This window comes from Centropristis striata, chromosome 14 (genome assembly GCF_030273125.1).
Source record: "Centropristis striata isolate RG_2023a ecotype Rhode Island chromosome 14, C.striata_1.0, whole genome shotgun sequence".
NCBI classification, from domain to species: domain Eukaryota; kingdom Metazoa; phylum Chordata; class Actinopteri; order Perciformes; family Serranidae; genus Centropristis; species Centropristis striata.
In genome coordinates, this window is record NC_081530.1 from 13,529,741 (window position 1) to 13,555,702 (window position 25,962).

The 25,962-nt window shown below is 38.3% G+C and overlaps 1 protein-coding gene across 1 annotated transcript; it reads left to right on the forward strand.

Annotated features, from left to right (window-relative positions):
• The first annotated feature begins 222 nt into the window (after nt 1-222).
• Nucleotides 223-25,586, forward strand: lrrc3b (leucine rich repeat containing 3B). Its single transcript, XM_059349175.1, has 2 exons — nt 223-765; nt 24,420-25,586. Exon 2 carries the CDS (start codon nt 24,566-24,568, stop codon nt 25,346-25,348), a length of 783 nt encoding a protein of 260 aa, XP_059205158.1. The 5' UTR covers nt 223-765; nt 24,420-24,565; the 3' UTR covers nt 25,349-25,586.
• The last annotated feature ends 376 nt before the right edge of the window (nt 25,587-25,962 follow it).

Consider the following 25,962-nt stretch of genomic DNA (forward strand, 5'->3'; position numbering starts at 1 on the left):
GACTGAGTGGACTCGTAAATAAGATTTATCTGACCCTGCATATAGGAATAAGTTGTATAAACATGCTTTGGTTTGTCACCATTAAAAAACCAAAACATGGCAGTGTATCATCTGCTCCAGGCATCGATACAATAGTCTAAGATCAATTCTCAGACTCAGACGTGTGGACTTCACACTGACTCAAACCTGGGTACACAAGCTGAGAGCAGACTTAGATCTGATCGTACCCTCCGCTCACGTCCACATTGATAAATGCCGAGCCTTGCGTAGATCATATCTTCATCATAAATGCCCACTTTACGCTCACTTTCTGTCGTACGCTCGTTTGATAAATGAGGGCCAACGTGTTTTTCTATACTTGGGACTTAGATTCCGATCATATAACATTTTATGACAAATAATGCAGGAAACTAGGTAATTTCAAAGGGTTCACATATTTTTTTCCTACCACTGTATATCCCTTAATCATAACTGAGGGTTTATTATTACTCTCCCACCGACTTGCATTAGGTTTTACACTGAAAGATCCGACCGGATGTATTGCTGAGTTCACCCGGCCCCTTCACAGAGATAACCCCTCCCTTTCTCCCCATTCACTCCTGTGCAGTGTTTTATACTGAAAGGTAAAGATGCGAATTCACACTGCGACTTGTACATCAGTGAGCGGATACTTGAGCAGGCAGGCTGCCCTCAGCCTGTCTGAGCTGCTTCATATGAAATGAACGTTTTCACTCCAACAGCTGATGACTGTCTCTGTCTCTGCAGGTGAGGAGACTTGTGTCGCCTGTTGCTCTCATGCCTGTCTGCTCTATTATGTTTGCGCTGTCTGCCCTCTGCTATGGTCGCTGCCTTTTTATTTTTTTGCATGAAGGAATTGTTTAAATATATATATAAATTCGATGTATAGGTTTAGGTGTTGGATGGTTACAAATGTGTACTGGGTGTTTGGTATTTTGCATTCTGGGTTTTCCTCATAATCAGACAACATTAAGCTTTGATATGGTGTCGGCAGTTCAGGTAGGCTGGTGCGTGATGTTTTCACGGGGAACGTCCTACCAGACCCCATTTGAAAAAAATCTATTTCATGTTTCTTTGGTTATTACCGTAATAAAAAACATACAAAATAAAACAAAATAAGGATTTCAACTGTTGAAAAAAATACTTATTAATTCGGCGTATAAAGAACACACAATCAGCTCTTTCATTTTCACAAAACTCCAACTTTATTCCTGCTTTTCCTGCAGTTTCATTCGATCTTTCCCCAATAAAATGTAACATGGAGGGCGGTAGCGACCAATGCAAACGTATTATAAAAGTTAAAATACTAATGAAATTACTGTTGCTAGGTGTATTTGGTTTGTGCCGGAATATAGTGTCGCCTCCATAGATTCAGAATCTTAATTTAATTCGTCAGAAAGTGTTAATGCTGCATGTCAGGAGAGGTGGCTGTATTAAATTACCAAATTATTAAGTTGAGTTTTGCGTGACGTGGTTTCCATTTATGAGGCGTATCGGGGCCACAGTTTAGACATTATGTTTATTGGACTGGAGACGCTGATAACATTACGTGTGTTTGGGGAGCTAATTGTTCTGTTATCTGCTGTTGTTTGCCCAGGTAATAGAGACGACAGGCTGTGTTTGCAAAGCATGTCTGTCATATAATAACCGAGCTTCAAATCAAATACATGCGACAATGCAATAGTTGTGTTAAGGAAGGGAGGTTCTCCTCATGTGAGGCAACAGCTGGATTCTCCCTGTGTCCCCTCCGTCCATGCAGACCTCAGGTGCATCTCAGTCACAGCGCCTTGTGTTGATTCATATTTGTTTATTTATTCCGTGCAGCCCGTCTCAGAAGGCGGCAACCAGACTCCTGACAGACGAGGAAAACCCCACAACAATTATGGAGTCCTGTCTTACTGCTAGAGAGAAATGTTTAGACAAGCTCGATTCAAATTGTCACATTTATCTTTCATTTTATAGGCCGAGTGCCAGTTGGTATTCTGATGTAAAATAGGCTATCAATAACTTTTTAAAGATTGTTAAAAGATTGCTCGTTTTTCTCATGGATCCTGGCGCTTTACTCCTGTAGGGAAACACTGATGGAATAATAGGACATGTAAGGCTCTTTAAGTTGTTGGCCTCTACAAATTATGTAACACAACCTTTGGGATGGTTGGTAAGACTAAATGTAAACTGGGCTGGTTTCGTTGTGATTTGTTTTTAAAATTTTGATTTCATGAATCTTATCTGTCTTTTTTCTTTAAATGCTGCACGGTGTTATGCAGGCCCTTGTTATCACAGAGACAGTGGAATAAGATGTCACCTGACTTTTTAACCTGTTAGCTGATGTAATCCTTTATTCTCACAATCTAACTTGGGGTAGCAGTTAGGGCTGCACGATTAATCGAATTTTAATTGTGATCACGATTTTGGCTGCCACGATTAAATTAACCTGATCGTCTGCAATATTTCCAATCTAAAATGAGGTTCTCCTGCATATCTAATCAAACACTTTCTGCACCAGTAGTCCACCAACCACCCTGGGGCGGGGCCGTTTTTCCCCCCTAAAAAAAGCCTGGTTGCTGATTGGATAGAACACTAAGCAGGATGTGACGTAGTACTCGACGCCACAACAACACATGCCATTTGTAAAAGCCGGTGAAACAGTGTTGCCAACTTAGCAACTTTGTTGCTATATTTAGGGACTTTTCTGACCCCCTTAGTGACTATTTTTCAAAAAAGGGACTGGCGACAAATCCAGCGACTTTTTCTGGTGTTATTGGAGAATCCTTCTTACTCTTCTTAACGAGCCGCGGGGGCAAGCGGCTCTTCTTAAGGAGCTGCGGCTCGTTAAGAAGAGTAAAAACGAGTCGAAGCGGCACAGTCCTCTGGCAGCAGTCTCTCCCAGCTGCAGAGCCGGAGGGGATGTTAACCTCTTAGCGTCCAGTCTGCAAAATAGGCTAACAGTTAGCTCTGTAGCAGTACAGTGTGTGTGTGCTGCAGGAGATGTTCACTTAGCGATCTCTGTTTGTTTACAACAAGCACCAGACACTCACCAAAATCTGTTCCTATTGCTTTTTTAAAAGTAGTGCAATAAAAATACAGATGTTTTCCCTAACATGATGAATAATCGTGATTAATAATCGTGATTATCATTTTGGCCATAATCGTGCAGCCCTAGTAGCAGTACAGCAGCTTCGTTGTGAGATTTTGGAGGTTGTGGTAAGTCAGCTCTGCCAGCCCTGCCTTGTTATTCCTCCTGCTGGAAAAACACCTAGGCAGTAAGTGCTTCTCACCACAAGGCTAATAATTCTTTGATTGCGAGCTCCTCCGTTCTCAGGAAAAGCACAAACATTCTGATTGCAGGCAGTTCTATGCAGGTACAGACCACCTTATTTTCCTCTCAACTGCCTCCTTAGAGCTATAAAAAGTCATATATTACCCAGTGGCAGGATGCACAAAGCACTGCTGTGTATGAAGAGTCCTGTGCATTGGTGACATCAGGTCAATGGCAAATTGACATTGGATTGAATTTGATGCAGCAATCTTGACCCAAGTTTAAAGTTCTATCCAATCTATTTTAAGTCATTATTAAGTTATCTTTTTGGCCCCTGGCATACAGCAGAATAAGCTGTCCACAGAAAAACTTGTTAGCTGATTTAACATATTAATGTCAGCAAACAGTTGTCTAGTTACTAGAGGTGTGAATCAGCATATCGGCCCCATGATACAATTTTATGCCAATACTTGAGTCATGATAAAATATTGCGATTTTAAGCATTTCGCGATATGTTGAGTATTGCGATACAATATATTGTGATTTAACTGCATTTTGTGTACACAAAATTAATTCAGTCAAGAATTGTTTAGTCAAATAAGAGAAAATTCTCAGTCTATTCATCTCACTTCAGTCTTTTTATTTCTCCACAATGAGAGTCAAACCCACAGACTGACCAACAAAGTATTCAGTCAAAGTGAACTCAACTGATATCAAACATGTATGGACGACAACAACTGCAGCATTCTATCAAACTTTCCTTAACTTCTATCTTCACTGCTTTGAATATTTTTGAATGAAACAATTGAAAATGAAAAAGCTGAACTTTGCAGCATTATTTCAACAACTTCACAACACGATACACACTTTGATACCAGTATCTCAAGGTTATTCCTAAAAGTGAGCCTGCTACGGCCTCCATACGGCAAAAATACTGACGCCGCGAAATATCAATACTTTGCGACCACAAATTGATATTTTATTGCCAAGCAAATTATCGTGATACTATGCTGTATTGATTTTCTCCCACACCTCTACTAGTTCTGGGTTCTTTACCCTATTGGTAGTTCATTTCACCACACAGCAGTTTTAAGACATTTTTTATGTTGTTTGCTAACAGATGGAAATGAGGGCTCAAGTCAATGGAGAGAGGTGGATTGTTACACTCGTCGCCATCTTGCATCGCCATCTTGTTTCGGATATGGGGAGCAGACCATATCTGGACTGTGGAGCAGCGAGAGGGATCTGATTTGGCTGAACGTTAGTTTTGGCTAGCAGAAAACAAAAACAAAATGTGTGTTACTGACCTCAGAAAACTGAGCAGCGACTCCTTGGAGTATCTGTTAGTCCAACCAAACGCTGAACAAGACATTTTTACTGAACAAAACGTTCAAATAAACTGTCATTAAGTGAAAATACAGTGAAAGGGTCAAAGTTATGAGACCAAACCGCTAAACGTCCTTTTTTTATATCTATGTATATTACCTAATATATAACCTTATTGACACGTTGCCGTGGATACGCATTGTTCTGCTTCTCTCCTGACGACGGCTTGTCTTGTCAGTGACCTACGATTCTTTATCTTCTATTTTCTTGTAAATGGGGCCATTATTAGAACTATTAACATCAAATTGTCTTGAAGAAGATTTTTTACTAGTGATTGAGACCATAGTGTTGTCCTAAAAAAAATTCAGAGGTAATAAATCAAGTGAGAAGATTTCTCATTTTGCACTGAAATGAATGGACAGGACCAAACTTAGCGAGTCTGACCAAACTTAGCAAATTTTCAGTTGAATGCAGCTTAAGGCACTTTTTGTGTTTGCCTCCATGCTCAGACCCGGAGGTTGCCGCCTGCTCTATAAGCATTCTGAGACCTTGTGGTAACCTAAACATTAAAAACTATTTTATCCCACATTAAACTAAAATGTTAAGATAGCTTTTGGACTACAAATCAATAAACCAATGCTTACTAATAAACTGATGATTACTTTGATGTGTATCCTCATGAATGGGTTTGTATGATGTCCTACATTTTATAGGATTCTTACAAATTCCAGTGCATTCTTTTTTACAGGGAATCAACTAACAGCTCTGAGAACAGCCAGCTTATGATTGTGTATTTGCTGCCAGAAACAAATTAAAGGATTTTCATACAGTGTGTGTACGGGAGTCCCAATGGGTGTTTCACACCTCCAACAGTCTGTATCATCTTTAAGTCAAGGTCTATCTAGCATTCATAGAATCCAGTAAAAACAATTTAAACCTTAAACTGAGCAAAAGGAGTTCTTCCCCTGGAAGCTTTTTTAATTAGCCTCAGTAGCATTGTTCTGTCTCTGTGAATGGGACATTTAATTTGTTTCCCCATGCCAGCCTTGAATTATTAGGCCCCTTAATTTACCAGTCAATCAATGAATAATAGTGGAAGGTTTCATACCCAAGGCCAGGAAACCTCAAAATACTGATAAGAAAAGCTGAACTTGTGTGGAGGCGTTGCTCTGGAACCTCTGACCTGACACAGGAGACATCTCGGTTGCATACACTGCTTGAAATTCTGTGTAGGAACACCAATTTCTTCCTACCTTCCAAAAACTGTCTTAAACAAATCCCTATGTGTAAGGAATCCACTGGTAACCCTGCTGTATTCAATTTGAGGCATAAAGCCTAATAAAGCAGAGGTTTAAGCCTGTGAAGCCAGTACATAAAATGAGATTGGGTTCAGAGGTTAAATGGAATCGTGCCTCATGGGAAGGAAAAAGAGAAACTAGATCACTCTCTGTCTCAAATTAGGAAGGACCTCTCTCAGCCTGGATAGCCCTGGATTTTTTTTAATGTCTAATATCAAATGCAGTGTGATAGAACAGGGGGGATGGAGGTCATACTCTCTCACACTGGCTTTTCATGTTTCCCCAGCTGCATTCTTCCTGTTCCAAGTTTTTTTTATTACCATACATGTAGGCTAATTAAAAGTCTTGATGTCTTACAGAAGACAGGACCACAAGATTAGCTAATTCTGCTAATAGTTCTCTAATTATCAGTAAAATCTCATGAAAAGACCAAAACCAACAGTCAGCCCCAAGCCCAATGAAATAGGAGATTCTTCAGTCTCAAATAATTAGTTTTAGTTTATTTAGACGGTAATTTTCTACATTAGTTGTGACTATGTGTCCACGGTAATGAAGGAACATATTCCAGTGCCACTGATGCTCACTGTTGTGTTTTTACAGTGGAGCTATGGCACAAAGGAAGATGACATGTCAGGCTTTAAGGCACACACAGCACTTGTTATTGTGTATTTGTTGAAGGTGCAAAATAGATGTGTTTAAAAATGTCACTATCTGCATCTGTAGATGCTCAGCCAACAAAAGTATCCGCCTCTGTATTCACATAAAAGGCCACAATTGAGCATCGTTTACATGATGACGGTCTGAACAGAAGATGTAAAAGTGGCATCGCACAACTTTTTATTCCGCGTTTAGACAAGCATTTTCGGGAGGAAATATGCATATGCGTGCATATGGTGACGCTAAAGTGTGTGGAATTGGATTGGGTATGCATGCCAGGCGGCATCACTTAAAGCGATAAGAGCATCTTTGGGCATGTGGAAGTTTTCACGCCACGCATTTTCATCAGCTACTCCTTCCACAAAGTTCTCCACCATCCACTAGATCTCCCAGGTCTCGTCCAAAGCCGTCTGGCTCGCCTCCGACCAATTGGTGCATCCAAAATGTGATAGAGGTAATTACAGATCCTTCTCTGTTCACTAATACTATCTGTACATATCCTGTACATTTGGTGGAAAGACTCTTGTAAGTTTATTAGAGCTGCCAGAGCAGCTTGAAGGTCCGACGCATGGAAATAATCCCACATGTTTGTTTATTTCCCTGTACTGGAGCATGTATGTGAGGTAAACACGTATGTGACGTGAGCAGATCTGAGCAAAGTTTTGTGTCTTGCCAGTGTAGATGGACACGCTACGGTGGGGCGGATTACAGTTTTACACTCTGGAGGCTGGTTTCAGATTTTTGCGTTTTTTAGCCCCAAAAATGCCGTCACCGTCTAAATTAAAGGCACTTCTGATAAAATATTTTGTCGTTTTTACCCGCAATCGTCCTCGTGTAAACGGGGCTGTATACTGGAAGTCGTGCTAAACCAGGCAAATGTTGTATTTTCTAACCTAATAATTATTGGCAAAGCAGTTGTTGTGCCTTTAAAGCATGACGTTGATTTAACATTGATGTAATATTTAAGATTGATTCATTTGATCAATCAAATCAAAATCAATCAAAATTACTTTATTTATCCGAGAGGGTAAATTCAGTTAGTCTGGTAGAATCTCTGTTAGAATGAGACAGCCTGATGGCTGTAGGAGAGAAGGATCTTTTGTATCTCTCCGTCGAACGAAGAGAGAGAGGAGCCGTCCACTGCTGTTTTTTAGTCCATAAAGGTTTTGCGTGGCGGATCTGGGTATTTCAGGATGGCCTCGAACATCTCCATGTATGAGTTACAGAGGTTTGAAAGAAATCCACTGCCACAGCAGGCTTTTGTCCCGTTACTCCTGAACAGGACGGCTCCTCCTTCATGTAGCAGATTCACTGAGTGATAGCCAGGAACAAGCAATGCCCAAGCGGATCAAAAAGTGACAAAGCACAGCACCAAGTAACTAAATAACTAAATACTAAATAAAATAATGGATTATGTGATTAATTAAAACTATGATTATTAAAAACTAGAACTAAAGGAAGGCCCATCTAGGAGCCTTGAGCTGCCTGGACCAGGACTGTTGGTTAACTCTCTGGAGTCTCCAAAAGCTCCAAATCATGACTTCTTCATGACATCCAGACTAGAAAACAAAGCAGCGGGGAGCCCTACTGTAAATTTACCTCTAAAGATCTGGCTGTAAACTCCATGAGGCCAGTTTCAGTTTGATGATGATATACCAAGTAAAACTGCAGACGAGCTCAAATATATTTAGTATCAAATGATAGAACTGGATGTAACCCTCTTATATGTTATATTTCGTTGCACTGTTAAAATAATCGCCTAAGTCATTTTTTGTCAAAATTGTTCTTTTTGCCTAAATCATCTCATGATGCCGACCACCTATGGTAAAATTGCCTACATCCTCAGTTGGTCAGATCATGTGATTCTACCCCTTTTAGATCATCACTCCTTCGACAATTTGCCACATTCACAGGCATCAGATAAGAACCCAGCAAAGAAGAGCTAGGGGGGGATTGTTTAGTTATCAGTTTTATTGTTGACACTAATATTGGTAACACTTTACTGTAAGGTGTCTACATAAGAGTGACATGAGCATGTCATAAACATGACATGGGATGTTTCATGAACATTAATGACACTTTGAAGTAACATTAATGCTCATGATACTTGTCATGTCATGTTCCTGACAGGCTTGTGTGACTCTTATGTAGACACCTTCAAAATAAAGTGTTACCATATCTTGCTTAAGTCACAAAGGCATGTTCAAAAAATTGCCTAAGTCATTTATTTTTCTTAAGTTACATAACTTTCACAGTGTTATTACTATGCCAATAGCCATTCTTTGTTACATCCTTTTTGAGTGAAATGATCAATAAATGTCATATGTTACACTTTTGTTTTTTTTGTGTTTCCTGCAAAACTTGAAAAAATGACTTAGGCGATTATTTTAACAGTGTCACGATTTGCAACCTTTGTTCACATTTGCAACATTCAAAATTCTTTATTGAGCATGATAGTGTTTTGAAAGTAAAAAAAAGATTGAAAATCACATTTTATGCTGAACTAAAGGACTAAAAAAGACACAAAATGACAAAAAAGACACAAAATGAAAAGACAAAATGATCAAAAAACAAAACAAAACACAGAAGAAGACACAAAATAACTAAAATAGGACACAACAAAAGACAAATGACCAAAAAAGACACAAAAAGACTAAAAAAGACACTAAATGACTAAAAAAAGACACAAAATGACCAAAAAAAGACACAAAATAACTAAAAAAGACACAACAAAAGACACAAAATGACCAAAAAAGATACAAAATGATCGAAAAAGACACACAATGGCCAAATTTGTTATGCTAAACACACAAGACACAAATAAAATAGAGTCCCACTAGAATGAAAACAAGAGTTGGATGACAGGATCACACACAATCACAAGATCACATTTATGTTGGTTTTTCTTTGTTTCTTTTTGGTTCAAAATGTTGATCCAGTAAGTTAGAATAAAAATTTAATTATTATTAGGTCATATAGGTGAGGTTGTGCTGAAAAAAAAATACCAACATGGCATTTAAACATTTTTTAAGTGGTGTATACAGGCAGGATGAAAAGGATTCAGAAATGCACAAAATTGCCCCAGACTCCATAGAGTTAAACATACAGAAATCAGACTGCGCGTCATCTGAAAGGCCCCTCAAACTAATGGCTTCAAATGACATTTGACAGCTCAATTTTTATAGTTACGCTGGCTGTGTGTCTCTATGGTGGGAATGTTTTGCTGGTCTATCACTTTGGTCTAGACTGAAATATCTCAACAAGTATCGGACAAATTCCCCTGACATTTGTACACACATCTATGCTGCCCTGAAGATGAATCCTAATGACTTTGGTGATTTTCCTCCAGTACCATCGAGGTTGACATTTATATTTTTGAATGAAATGTCTCAACAAGTGGATGGAATGAGTGGATGAAGATGGTCCAGACTTCCATGTTTCCCTAAGTTTGAATCATACGACGGAGTATTAGGGCCGTAAGTATGAAAAAAATAAAAATACGGACCCGGGGGAGGGTGTAATATTTCAAGAAAAAGTGGCAAATCTAGGAGAAAAAAAATTAGCAGATATATCTGAGGAAAAAGTCAGAAAAATAGGCTAGTGTTTTGTTTTTCAAGGAACTGCATCACCACAGAAGCTGCTGCATGGCATCTCCTGTGTCTGCAGTGAGTGACTTAATTAAATGATACTTTGCAATCAGATTTAGCAATAAGGAAATACTCATGATTTTAGCCCAGAATCACCATTTATCATACAGGTGAAACCAGAAGTTTACATATGCTATTTAAAAAGACACATATGTTTTTTTTCTCCCTGTCTGACATAAAATCAGACAAACACTTTTCCTGTTTTAGGTCCATTAAGATTACAAAAATTATTTCTTATATATTATTATAATATTATTTTATATTAATATAAGAATTATTATTGTTATTTATTAAAAAATGTCTAAAAAATGATCTCTCATTATTCTGGCATTTAGGAAATAGAAATATTTATAAATTATATAGTTTATGTACACTTCTGGTTTCAACTGTAAGTATCAGGACTTTGAAGAGACATTGCAGTGAATTGGGCCTTTTCAGAAGGCAGTAATTAGGATGAAGTGATTGTTTTTCTGCATCAGGAACTGCAACGCAATGGACAAATGCAGGGATATCGCTGGTTACATCTATGCAACATTTTTTCTTATAAATCTGCTTATTTTTTCTCCTAGATTTGCCACTTTAATCTCATAAATTTGTGACATGATTCTCGAAATATTACCCCCCTCCCCCGGGTCTGTAGTTTTTTTTTCATACGTGGCCCTAATATTTTGGTTTACGACCAAACAAAACATGACAATGCTCATGGTCTTGATCTGTAGACACATTTTTATGAACAATCTCAATCATCGCTAACCTAAGGCTGGGTGATAAGGACCAAAAGTCATATCCCGATATATATAGGCTGAATATCGATATATACGATATATATCCCAATATTTTTATCCCAAAGTGAGAGCAAATGTTCAATCAAAGTCAAATATGACATGTCACAAGTAGTTTGATTGAAACCGTTTTTTTAATTGGACATAAATACTGTATAACAACAGGAGTACCTTTTTTCAAATCAAAGCTCAATATTGTGACATTTAAATAAAAAAATATCTTAAATAAAAATAACCTATGAAATAGAATAGGCCAATGGTGGTCTGTGGCCAAGAGGTTAGGAAATCTACTTGTTAACAAGGGGGTCACTGGTTCGAATCCCAGGACTCATGGGTCAAGAACCACTTGTCGAAAAACGGCAACAAATTACCATATTATGGGATGTCCAAAAATGACTCCCTTGAAAAATACTCGTACAATAGTATGTCTATTTTTCTAAAAAATGGTCAAATTTTAATATGACTAAAAAAATGCTTAAAATGGATCAATTATAGTCTGTTGACACCTATTAGAGCATAATATGGCCAGAAATGACAGAAAAACATGATATTATGGAATGTCCAGAAATGACCATTTCACAAAAAAAAGTCATACTAAAGCATGTCAATTTTTGTCAAAAATTGTCACATTTTAAAATGCTTAAAATGGGTCAATTACAGTCTGTTGAAACATATTAGAGCTAGCCTGGGTATACCCATACTGCCTTGCGCGCTCAATTTCATTTCGAACTGACAAGGGGTCTGGAAACTAAAGCCATTTCTTAGCCCTGTTTTAGGGATCCAATCACAGAACGGGGAGGGACGGCAAGACGATGACGCGTACTACTCTGCAGATGGAAGCTTGTAGTTTTGTAGTTTTCTTACAGATCGAACATGGCTGCAGCAGACGCGAAGCTCTCTTTGGATCTAGCTGTAGACGGTATTTTAAATATCTTTAAATATGTTTAGAGCCAAAGTTTATTTTAAAAGAAGAACAACGTTTGACTTTAAACTCCTGTTTCATCCACCAAAAAGGATGTTTTAGCCTTGCTTCCGACAGGATTTGGCAAAAGCCGAATCTACCAACTAGCCCCGCTACCGCTCTCTGCTGTAACTCCGGTGATCTTGCTACGAGCTGGGGGACAGCGGAGCCCCCAGAGACCCGCAGCAGCTCGTTTATTGACCATAAAATCAGTGGATGTGTGTGGCTGAATGACATGAGGGGGAATAAGGTGTAAAAATAAATAATCTTGCAGAAAGTGAGAACTGGAAAAGCAAAGCAGCAAGCAACACTCTCTCACAAACACAAACACACACACACACACACACACACACACACACACACACTGCCAGTAGACTGTGAGCAGCCAGAGTCAGAACATGCTGCAGAAAAGCGTTGCAGAAGCAGAATTGAGCATTTCAGTCTCAAAGTAGAGATGGGCTAGTCTGGCTATGTAAACATCAATTTCTGTCGCTCTACATACGTCATCTGGTATAACTGATACAATTGGCTAAGAGCTACGTACAGACGATTTTGATAGACATTCATAGCGCCCAATAAACGGCTCTGGAGGATCGTAAACCACGCCTCCTCTACGGAGAAATGAATTACTGGTGTCCAGACTATGATCTCATTTGTGATTAGTCTGGCGTTAGCCAGGCTATATTAGAGCATCATATGACTAGAAATATTTATATTTATATGAGAAAAGAATAACGAACATTACAAAGGATATATGTGATATGGTCTAATTCCATATCACATTTAAAAATATATCGATATATTTTTTATATCGATATATTGCCCAGCCCTTCGCTAACCATGGTAACAAGTATATTGTGTTTCCTTTGACTGTTTCACCAGTGTTTCAACAGTTGAACATTTAGTAAAAAAACTGCACACTAGCTTCACTGTTCTATTTTGACTGCATTGTAAGATATTTTTGCTATTTTATCCACTCCCTGTGGGTAAGCTTTTGTTGTTCCTATTGTGCTGTGACTCTTGTCTTAATGAATAAACAAGGTCATTTATTAGAAGGCATTTGTTTAACAATAAGATCATGCCTCCCATCAGCACAGTGCAGGTTTTATAGATCCAGCACAAAGCCTGTTTTCAGACAGCAACAGGTTTGTCGTGGCAGAGCAGCAGCTGGATAAACAACCTGATGTGGGGCTTGGAGCTGCTGCTGCTCCTCACTCTGCTGCATAAAGCCTCCTCATAGGCTGTTGTCAGGCATTATTGTACTGTCCTGAGCCAAGACAGACAAATGGAAGTATATGAGCCGGCATGTGGGGTTTGTTTGTTTGTTTGTTTTTATTTAGATCCCCATCAGGCTGTCTCATTCTTCAAGAGATTCTACCAGACTAACTGAATTTCCCCTCGGGGATAAATAAAGTAATTTTGATTTGATTTGATTTGATTTGATTGATTAGCTTTTGCAAAGCAGCAGCTATTCTTCCTGGGGTTTATCATATTTCAGTGTGACAAATACGGTGTAGAACTACACAGAATGATAACTGACATGACATACATTATATGAATACATAACATAAAACAAAAAGAACACACAGACAATACGTAGATTTCACATAAAACATAGTTGACAAGACACATTTCTATAAATAATAAAAGGTGATTTTGTTATTATGACATTCCTAATAAAAAAACATCAGAAATGACAAAAATCTAGTTTTTAAATCTAACCAAGATTTGTGCATTTTAATAACATTAGTTCTTCATCCACAGAAAGAGCTCCTCTTGCTGCTTTATTTTGGACCAACTGCAACTTCCTGATATTACTCAATGAAGTAGTGGACCAGACTATAGAGCAGTAAACCAAAGCCTGTATCACTTGCCTAACAAGTTGGTGCGTTAAAATATTAAGCACATCTTTTGATGATTGATATGGCGTTTCCCATTTTAGTCACAACCTTTTTTACATGTTTATCCCATAGTTTATTGTCAGTGATGACTCCTAGAAGTTTTACTTCTTCTATTTCCTTATCACCGTTTTATTTATTGTGAGATTAAGATTTGGTTTTGAAATTAAAGAATGATTTTTACAGATTATTATACAATTTGTTTTAGACACATTCAAGATCAGTTTATTGTTATTGATCCAGTCCACCACCTTTGTCATCTCACTGGCTAAATTCACATTGAAATCATCAACTGTTGCTGCTGCTAAATATATAGTGGAGTCATCGGCATACATGGAGAAATGACCTTTGCTTAATACAAGTGGAAGGTCAGTGAATATAGAATAAATGAATGGCCCCAGGCAACTGCAAGGCAAGGTAGACAGTCTGTCTGTTTGTGTGGTAAAGGAAGAGAGCAGCAGTATACTGTGTGATTATTCATCCTCCTCAAGGTCTCAGAAAAAAGCACACTCACTGAACCTGGTGGTCAGTGTGGTCTTCTGCATACCTTGGTTGTAACGAGTGGTTATTTGAGTTACTGTTGTCTTTCTATCATCTCCAACCAGTCTGAACATCAAAGAGGCATTTTGGCTCACTGGATATTTTCTCTTTTTGGGACCATCCTCTGTAAACTCCAGAGATGGTTGTGTTAGAATCCCAGTAGATCAGCAGTTTGTGAAATACTATGCCATGTTCAAAGTCACTTAAATCACCTTTCTTCTCCATTCTGATGCTGCTTTGAACTTCAGCAGCTTGTCTTCACCATGTCTACATGCCTAAATGCACTGAGTTGCTCCCACGTGATTGGCTGATTATATATTTGCGTTAATGAGCAATTAAACCATAAGAACCCAGACCTATTTATCCTTGAAAGAAAGTTATGGGGGATATACCACAGAGTAAGTGGACCATACAGAACACATTTATGATGTTTTTAAAAAAGATACTACCCCTAAATGTCAAAGATCTGTGATGTGACATAAACGTTGCATTGGGCGTTTATGGTATTTATGTTTATGATATTTCTTTTTTTAAAATAGAAAAAAACTAGACACCTTTTCTGCTTACTGCAGCTGTTCCCAAACTTTTTTAGCCTGGCACCCCCTTCTATGTCCCAACCGGGTTGACGCACCCCCAATCCCCCACACCTTCAAAAAAAAAAATCGCAACGCAATAAGCTTTTTTTTGACCAGAACACACATATAATAAAATAATCACGATCACAACAATGCGCTCTTGCATACGAATTAATCTGAAACACATTATCGATATAATGCAACAAAGTTATGTGCAAGCTTCCATTTTTAAGAGGATGATGACAGGCTCAGGATCAGAGGCAGAAAGTAGATAATGGGGAAAATGTTATAATATTTTGAGCCGCGTTGAACAAAAATTGCAGCAAGTTTAAATGAGCGTGGAGCTAAAACAACCCCGTCATCATAACACAGGTTGGAAAAATGGAAGAAGATGACTTCTTCTACGCCTCATTTTAAGATGAAGTGCATTTTGAATAGCCTGCATTTATTAATTAATTAATATTACAGTTTTTGATTTTACCTTTTACAAAGGAAATGTTTATTTACATGTTTTTATTGTGTGTGGGGAAAAAAATGTAATTGTGTAATTATCAGACCGCCATTACATTTTTCATCTCGCGCACCCCCAGTGGTACATGAGCTGCCGCTAGGGTGTGCGCGAGATGAAAAATGTACCACACTATGGGAATCCCTGGCTTACAGAAACACAAATTGGCCTTTTTCTTTGTATCTCCACAACATTTATCAAAATTGTGACATTAATAGTGCTGTTTAACAACAAATTATTTTTCAGATTTGTTTTTAAGTAACAAAATAATAATACATCAATAATAAATAAAAACAAATTACCATTTGCCTTTTTGTTTGCATCTCTATAACATATATCAAAATTGTGACTTTAATTTGTTCAGGAATTATGGTCAGAAATGCAATACAGGACATTAACGGATTAGAATTAAATGGGTTTGAATTTAGCCTAGTAACATAAAATAAGCTTTTTGAAATTAGCTACTTTTTCACATTTATGTTTCCAGTCACAGCCACATTTTGGAGAAGTCACTTCTTGTCAAAGTCACATGACTGTCACATGATAAATACGTCGCTTAGGGACTTAATGAGTTAAGGTCAAACATAAAGCTGAATATGGGAGATTATAGAAGATTTAAAGTGTTTATTACACGAGTGTCACCATGGTTTCTTATGGGTTAAACAGGTGTATCTAATACAGTGACTGGTGACAGTTCCTTTATGCTCTCCAGCTGCAAAAATGAAATGATAAGCTACAAGGTAGCTTTTCTGTTATGCCTCTATTTATTCTAAACAAACTCAACATGTAAAGTCTTTTTCCTGTACACCACAATATGAACAATAAGGACAATCATTATTAAAGTGTTTGTGAAACAACAACATGGACATGTATTGTTAGGGTGAAACATTGCAGTAAAGATAAAAAATAATAGCTGTACACAAACGTGCTTCTCTCTGTGGATGATGGTATGAGAGATTGTGAACACCACAGGTTATGGTGCTGTTGTCTCTTTACTGTACGTGATATGCTGTGAGACTGTGACTCACTGACAAAAGGATGTGTCAGTGTGAGGTGGATGATGCAGAATTAGTCACCTTTGTTAACCACTTTTCATAAATCATATTATTCCCATTCTTCCAAATAATGAACAAAAAACAAGAACAAAAATGGTGTTATATGAATACTATCTGCAGGTATGAACCTTTATCTACTGTAAAGACACCTTATCAGAACACGTCACTCTAGCACAGGGGTAGGCAACCTGCAGCTCCAGAGCCACATGAGGCTCTTCAGGCCGTCTGCAGTGTCTCAAAAAAATTATACCAAATTAATTTTTTTCTATACTGTTTACATTTAATTTTCATTGATTGTTGGTGTAGGCCCAACGCAATTTGTATTCCTAAATTCTAAAAATGTGTTGCTTATATACAACATTACATTTTATGTTATTTTTACATTTTCGTCAACTAAAATGTACACCATAGAGTAATAAAGTCTACAACTCAGCATCTTAACCTCTTGATTTTGCCAACACCAAGCTTAGTTTTGAGTTTTTCCTTCAATTCCAAATCTCCAGAGATATTTTTGGTGTCCAGCCTCTCATTTGCACTTGGGTCCTGGCTGCATTCTGACAAAATCATACAAATGAATGCTCATTATTGTTTATTGTTAATTGTTAAAGGGTCCCCATTAGCTGTCACCAAAATGGGACTAGCTAGTTTTCCTGGGGTCCAAAAAAAATTACTTAATGATAATGTAAAAACAATGAAACATTGTAGACATCATTAAAAATCATCAGAAGTTATTCAAATAAGTTATTAAATTCACAAGTATTACATTCATTATTACATTCATACAGTGCATTCCAACCTGGTCTCACAGAAATCTGTGAAATAGCCACGGATTTTCTTAACTCAAAATCCGTGGAATAGCCACGGAATCACTCAAATTTCCGCAAAATTGACACGGATTTTGCTACAATGCAAGTTAATGACAGTCATATCCCAACCTGGTATTTTTTCCTATTGGTTTGTGTCCAAGTCATGTGACTTTCAAGGTTCCGGCGGTCGGAACGAAAAACATGGCGGACAGTTATCTCATTTTTAGTGAAAAAATCAATATTTTGACTTTGTTTCTGCATAAAAATGGATTTTGATTACATTTCTAGCGAGAAATATATATGTTTTATTTTCTAAATATTCACTCAGTGAATGTACATAATCACTTTGTGGCGAAGATCTCGCCAGAAAAAGACGATCCGCTGTGTTTTATTTTGAAATCTGTTTTATTTTGTAATCTACCGCGATCCTACCGGATGTGGTCCGATCCTACCGGATGTGGTGCGATCTCATTGAATCGCGCTTCACTGTAAATGGTCCGGACTCTGCTCTCCTGTTTTAGTTAAAATATCTTCATTAAACAAACATTGTTGTCTTTTTTTTAGCATAGATAATATACATACATCCAGTGATATATTTGGTTTAGCTCTATGACAAAGTTTTATTTTTTTTCAAACCTTGGAAATCTGCCCTAACAGACTTAGATTCCCACAGCCCTTTGAGTGCTCTCAGTGCGAGATGTGAAAAAATAAAACTTTAAACTTTTAAACCAAATACATCACCGGAAAGGTCTTGGCCTGGAGAGTAGCATATATCAATTTCAAGGTTCTATAATATTCTTGCTTTGAGATATTGACCTTTGAACCTTAACCCTGGGGCATATTTAAATTATTATAACTAAGAGACAAAAAGGGTTACAGACATGAGACCTACTGTTATAGAAAGGTGTTGACATGGACTATGATGTGAGCATAGTCACTAAGGGGTGGGAGTGGTGGGGCTTTAGGATATGCTGAAAAAATAAAAAAAATCCCCCATTGAACAAGACAATATTTAAATTCTGATGCCAAAAATGTGATTGACATCCCCTCAAACCCCTGGAAAGCCACTAATTAAGTATTTCCAACTTCCAATTTTAGGGGAAACCCTGTTTTATTAGAAAAACTACAACTCCCTAGACCTCTCGTTTTGTAGTTCTTCCGTATTAGGGCTGTGAAAACCTATTTCTACCCAATATATCGAATATCACACACTGTCAAATAAATAATTATACTGTATGTATATTTCTATGCTAAAAAAAGACAACAATGTTTGTTTAATGAAGATATTTTAACTAAAACAGGAGAGCAGACAAAGTCTGAGCAGACAAATCTCTTCGCCACAAAGTGATTATGTACATTCACTGAGTTAATATTTAGAAAATAAAACATATATTTCTCGCTAGAAATGTAATCAAAATCCATTTTTATGCAGAAACAAAGTCAAAATATTGATTTTTTTCACTAAAAATGAGATAACTGTCCGCCATGTTTTTCGTTCCGACCGCCGGAACCTTGAAAGTCACGTGACTTGGACACAAACCAATAGGAAAAAATACCAGGTTGGGATACCTGGGTCATTAACTTGCATTGTAGCGAAATCCGTGTCAATTTCACGGAAATTTGAGTGATTCCGTGGCTATTCCACAGATTTTGAGTTAAGAAAATCCGTGGCTATTTCACGGATTTCTGTGAGATCAGGTTGGTGCATTCCGTACTCACAAATTTAAATAGTGCATTCTCAAATGGTACTTGAAAGATATTTTGCTATTCAGCTTGCGTATATTCAGAACATTATGACCTATTAGTAATATAGTTCGGTTCATTTACACTTAGTAGGCTGTTTCATTTTCATAGTAAGGCTCAAAATAAGGTATGCGGCTCCATTATGATATTTTTCTCTTTATTTGGCCAACGATGGCTCTTTAGTTAGTAAAGGTTGCCGACCCCTGGTGTAGCATCACACACAGTTTGGCACGCTTAATTCACAAAATAGTCTTTTTGGCTCACTTGTTTTCTTCATGATCAAAGTGTTCTTGTTCGCAGGCGTTTTTTATTTTTATTTTTATTTGTGCAACAGGCATGCACATGCATTGTCAATGTTTACGTACAAATATTTGGTCTATTTTCAAGGACGCTACTGTAGTAGATTATTCGAGTAACTCCCAGTATTGTGATATTTTGTAATATATTCATAGCTGTCAAGTATCGATATTTAGCGTTCCCTCGGCTGGCGGGCCATGTCGGGAAGTTGTCAAAATAAAGTTGCAAAGTTCAGCTATTTTTATGTTTCATCCAAAAAAATTCAGAGCAGTGAAGCTTAAAGTTGAGGAAAGTTTGAGAAAATGCTTCAGTTGTTGTCATCCATACATGTTTAATATCAGTTCAGTTCTGTTTGACTGAATACTTTGCTGGTCAATCTGTGGGTTTGACTCATTGCGAAGAAACAAAAAGGCCGACGTGAGAATCACACACTGCAAAAAGGGTGTGTCTAAAAACAAGATAAACACTAAATCTGAGGGAAATGATCTTGCTGTATGGACAGATAATTTGATTTGACAAGATTTCTTGAATTAAGATTATTAAATCTAGAAATATGCATGTTGAACACTTAAAATAAGAAAATTAACTCTTAAAACAAGATAAATTATGAAACACTTCTAAATCTAAAGTTTTTTTAGGGACCGAGCACTAACGGTGCGAGGACCCTATTGAAATTGGTCCGTCTATTTAGGGACCGAGCACTAATGGTGCGAGGACCCTATTGAAATTGGTCCGTTTATTATTATTATTTTTAGGGAAAGTAAATCGTTTATTTGAGGCCTTTATCATATTCAAAAACTCCCCATATTTGGAATATACATAAATCAGATTTGAAATTTACGTATTCTGGTATTCGCAGGAATGGACCTTGCAAAATGACTCACTAGCGCCCCCTCAAAATTTTCAAAACATCCTCACAATATAGGTTTTTTTCACGTAGACACACGAAAGTTGGTACATATGTGTATCATGGGAAGACGCACCAAAAAGCCTCAAGAACCCATACCCGAAAACGTACAGGAAGTCGGCCATCTTGGATTGAATATTGCACTTGTCATCGTTTTTCGCCATTTCGAGATTGTTATAACTTCTCCATTCTCTGTCTGATCTGATCCAAACTTTTCATGCTTCATCAGAGTCCAGCCCTTAACACTTCTTCATAACAATATTTCATAAAGCCAAGCCCCTTATGCTTAATCCACGCCCCCTTTCATAAAATGACCACGTTGCATACTTTAACAAACTCCTCCGACAGATTTCACCCCATGGACTTCAAACTTGGTCAGTCCCATCACAAGGGCTTTGGGATCAAAAGTTATACAAATCTTTATTGCCTGTCACACTATGTGGGCGTGGCATGGCGGCAAAATATGGCATCTCGCCATAACACACGAGACTGCATAACTTGACCATACATTGTCCAATCTGTCCCAGATTTCACACATGTGATTAGGGTCCAGCCCGGGACACACCCATGTGTCAATAGTGACACACTGGGCGATGACCACTAGGTGGCGCTCTTTAAATTGAAGTATTTTATATCTCCAAATCAGTTGGTCGGATTAACACCAAACTTGGGATACTTATTGTCAATGCCCTCCTGAGAATAACCCTTGAAAGTTTTATTGATCGGCCCCTAGGTGGCGCTCTGGCAGCAGTTTAATTGAATAAGTGCTACTGCGCCCAGACCGCAACACTTAAGGCAATGAAATTCATAGGGGTGGTATAGACTGGCGCCTGTAACGCACAAACCCCGACGGCAGCATGCCCTGACATGCGTGTACTGCGAGGGCCCGTTCAGTACTGCGCGCAGTCCTAGTTTTATCTTGTTATAAGAAACAAATAATTGTCAATGCACTCTGCTCGGGCCAGTTCATCGCTCATCGCTTGCAGCTTTCATTTATCTTGTTTTAAGAGTTAATTTGTTATTTAAGACACAACATGCTTATTTCTAGATTTAATAATCTTAATCAAAGAAATCTTGTCAAGTCAAATTATCTGTCCATGCAGCAAGATCATTTCCCTCAGATTTAGTGTTTTTATCTTGTTTTTAGACACACCTTTTTGCAGTGTAGACTGAGAATGTTCTCTTTTTTGACAAAACAATTCTTGATTGAATTTGATTTTGTGGACACAAAAAGCAGTTAAACAATTAAATGCCAATATATTGTATTGCAATACTCATCATACCGCAAAATGCTTAAAATTGCAATAATATCGTATAATGACTCAAGTATCGGGATAAAATTATATCATGGGGCCGATACGCTGATTCACACCTCTACTGGTTATCCCAGTGGCTAACGATGGTGGCTAACTGTTAACGGTGAAAGCAATTCATCTTAAATTTGGCACATACTACTTTGTTTTTTAAACAAATATATAAAGGGATAGTTTTTGAGGAGGAGTCGTTTGAGATATTCATCCATGGTCATTATATTTCCTACTTGAGAAGCAGGCAGGGAAGCAGCAAAACAAATATAAGGTGCTTAAAAAATGACCACCTCGTAAATCACAGTGAGTTTAAGTGTGTGTCCCTTTCTGATGGGTAACTGAAGCTGGTATAACCATCTATGCTCTCTTTAAAGCGAGTAGACTCCTTTGACTTCTGCTGCCATGATCAAGTAGGTTGTTCGTCTTATTGTGTGACTTTGTTGTAAAAGGGTTTGAAACTAAGAAACAACTGAGTTCACTGATTGGGGCAGCGGGAAACCCACAACTCTCGTATTCTGCAAGGTCAAATTACTGTTTTTGTCAATGCAGTATGGTGGCTTTGAAGAGCATAGATGGATATGACAGCTTCAGTTCTATTGGCTGAAATATGTGCCACCAGAAACTGAATTTGAAATATTTATATTTGAATTTAAATTGCTTAACTTGAATAATTGCATTAAAAACCTGAATTTGAATCACATAATTTGAATTTGTATTGTTCAATTTGAATCATTGCACTAAAAAACTGAATCTGAATTGTAATTTGAAATTGAATTTATTAGTTTAGAACTGAACATTCAGTTCTCACAATTCAATTTCAGTTTTCTTTGACGAACATCCGGCTAGTTGAGGCAGAGCAATCGAGCACAGATACACAGAGCGCCTCTTCACATCCGTTTTCTGCGCTTGATTGCTCTGTAAGATGGTAGAAGTATTCTAAATATAGCCTACACTCTTTAGGTGGAACCTTTAAAGGTGGCATTAATACATTTTACTCCTGCCTGCTTCTCCAAACAGGCAGTGTGCTGACGGCCATTACTCTACAGCTTGTACCAATACAGTTAATAAAGTAGCTAATTATGATACTTTTTCTGAGTAACCTTATTCAGGTTGACCCCCCACCCCTCAGTAAAGCAGAGGTACGATGTACCACCTGGCACACAATATAATGTGGGATAATGTCATACCATAGTATGATATGGTGTCCGTGCCTGAGAAATTGTCTGAAGCATGATTAAGTAGACAGAAAGAAGGAGTCAACAAAAACTGTTTACCAGTGACCTCCTGGATTACAGAGTGACCCCCTTCCAGAAAGCCTGGATGCGGTCACATGACCAACAAGTGGATAAATGCACCTTTGTGTACATTACATTTATAACAAAGGTTGGAGGTGTTAGGGAACATTCTCTGGAGGCGAACTGGTGTGTAATAAGTTCGGTGAAAAAATTTAAATTTCTGTTCATGTATAGAAATGGAAGTACATTTAGGGAAAATAATAATAATATCTTATCCCAGTCTACAGAATTAAATGTCACCTCCAGATCACGCTCCCACAACAGCTTCAGAGATTCATAGCGTAAAGTAGCGAAGAGTAGATCTTGGAAATCAGTCCTTACATGTACACATTTGTGCTGCTCGTCTTGAATGCTATTGACGGCGATTACGTGCTTACTTACACTGAACATAAGTTGTTAATGTTAGACTTTGTTGTACGCCAACGCTAGCCTGCTAATGCTAGCTCGCTAATGCTAACCCGCTAATGCAAGCCCCTATCTGAAACCAGACTTTCTGCTGCCAACTTTCATTGGAAAAGAGTTGGCAGCACTGGTTTCCAGAGCTGCCACATACTTCATGGCCCCATGACGTGTGTTGTCATTGTAAGAACTAACAATTGCCATTGTCAGAGTTGTCTCTGAATGACCACAGCAAACAGTTCAATGTCTGTACAGTTATGTTTACCATTGTTTCACGTAAGTCAAGGGATCACCAAAGTTAGAACTTTGGTCATGTCTGTTTTGTGGTAATGCATCTAAAATTCAATGCATCCAATATTTGCCAAGATATTTCAGAAGAAGTTGGTCGACCAGAGCAAAATCATTGTCATCCATGAAATCATGCTGCTAGAGTGGCTGAAATGGCTGTAATTGTTATGTGACAATGGACTTTTTTTCTAATTTTGACAAAAGTGAGAGTGAGTCAGAGCCTATAGGGTATATGTATATTATATGTAAAAGTCATTCAGTGAAATGTCTATTTTTCACACACAAAATAATCTTAATGAAAAGAAAATATAATGTCAAATATAATGATAACAACAAAAATAGCTCCTAAGAGTTTAATTTAAGAGCTGATATCTAGCCATTTTCCATGGTTTTATTGAAAATGATTTTGGTTATTATCAATAAAACCATGGAAAATGTCTAGATATCAGCTCTTAAATTAAACTTGTATGCGCTAATTTTGTTGTTATCATTATATTTGTCCAAAGAAATTAACCTTCAGTTGTACCAGGGATTAAAATGGACCATTTCATTGAAGGAAACAAGGGTGGTCTAATTATTTTTTCCATGACTGTATTTAATCAACTTTTCAGGAAATATAAGTGCATGTATCAGCAGATGCCTAATATTAAAATTCAGATCAGCATGGGGACTGGAAAAACTTGATCGACATCCTTACTTAAAACATTAGCGATCCTGTCAAATCAAGTATCTGAAGTTGAAGGGCTAATGATTGTAATAAAGACAAACAGAACAAATAAAATACCACACTGATAGTAAAGCTGTTGCCTAAACCTATTTGTTCACCCTGTCTTTCTGTGTGATCTTATTACAGGCCTCAGCGCAGCATGATAACATCTGTTCACACTCCAATATCACCAGTGGCTAGACAGTAAGGACCAGTCGCCACTATGCAATGTGTGTAAGGGACCAGTGGTGGTGTTGTGGCCCCAGGCGGGATGCTGCTGACGGTCGGTCAGTATGACTTTGCTGGACTTGTGGCTGTCGCGCTCCATCCCCATGTGCCTGCTCCTTCAGAGCCTTGTCCTCATGGCCCTGTGCTTCCCGTCGGCCAGCATGTGTCCAAAGGGCTGCATCTGCCAACGCGACCCCCACCTCCATGGCTTCAACGTTACCTGCAGTCAGTCCCGACTCAAAGAGATCCCCCCCAGCCTCCCGGCCGACACCGTCCTGCTGAGGCTGGACCACAACCAGATAGGCGCCGTGCCCGACCAAGCCTTCCACGGACTCAGGCTTTTGAGGGAGCTCAACCTATCGTACAACGCGGTGGAGAACTTAGGGGAAGGGGCCTTCAGTGGCATAGAGGCGACATTACAGGTGCTGGACCTCTCGCACAACCGCATCACTAGCGTACACAAGGATGCCTTCGCTCGGCTCAAGGCCCGCGTCATTGTGGATGATAACCCCTGGCACTGTGACTGCGCCCTCCAGCAGGCCATCGGTGGAATGGCCCACAACCACGACGCTGCCGCCAGGGTCCTTTGCAGGAGCTCAGAACTTCGTGACCAGGAGGGTCGACCTTTCTTGGCAGTAGACACGGACCTCTGTAACCTGGCCAAAAGGACCACAGACTACGCTATGCTGGTGACCATGTTCGGTTGGTTCGCCATGGTCATTTCATATGTAGTATATTATGTCCGTCAGAACCAGGAGGACGCCCGACGCCACCTGGAGTACCTCAAGTCTCTGCCCAGCAAGCCCAAGAAACCTGACGAGGCTGACGACATCAGCACTGTTGTCTGACAGCGGTGTCGTAGTGACAAACGTAATGAACACCAAAATGTTTATTGTAACAGGACCCGCATTTATAGTGTTTACTATTTCAAACTTTTAGGTGATGTGAGCATCAAATCTGATGAGGAATCTTTGTATTTTGGAAATTCTGTTGTCTGTATGTCCTTTCCAGGGTTTGTTCATGACTGATCTGAGATGAGATGAGAAGGAGGGCCACAGAGTCTAATAGTTTAACACCAACATTGTCTTTTCTATGAAAAAAAAAATTGCATATGGAGCTTTGAAATTTTTAATCTCAGGTTAAAGCATTGACATGGAAATTGCTTTTTTAGATTAAAATTTGGAATAGCTGATAAAAAGAAATATATTTGTAATATGTGATACCCTAAACTTCATTTCCCAGAGCTTTCATTTTGGTATCTCAAAGCCCTCAACAAAATGTACATTGAGTTTTTCAAACACATGTAAAACGAACTGCATCTTTCTTACCCCTTAAAATTAAATGTAACTTAAAATATTCATATTGACAGTTCTGCAAAGAAATGGCAGCATTTCTGGAGCCGTGGCCTGCTTATGGAGACTATTTGATCTGTACATTGTGTAATATCTTAGACCATTAAAGC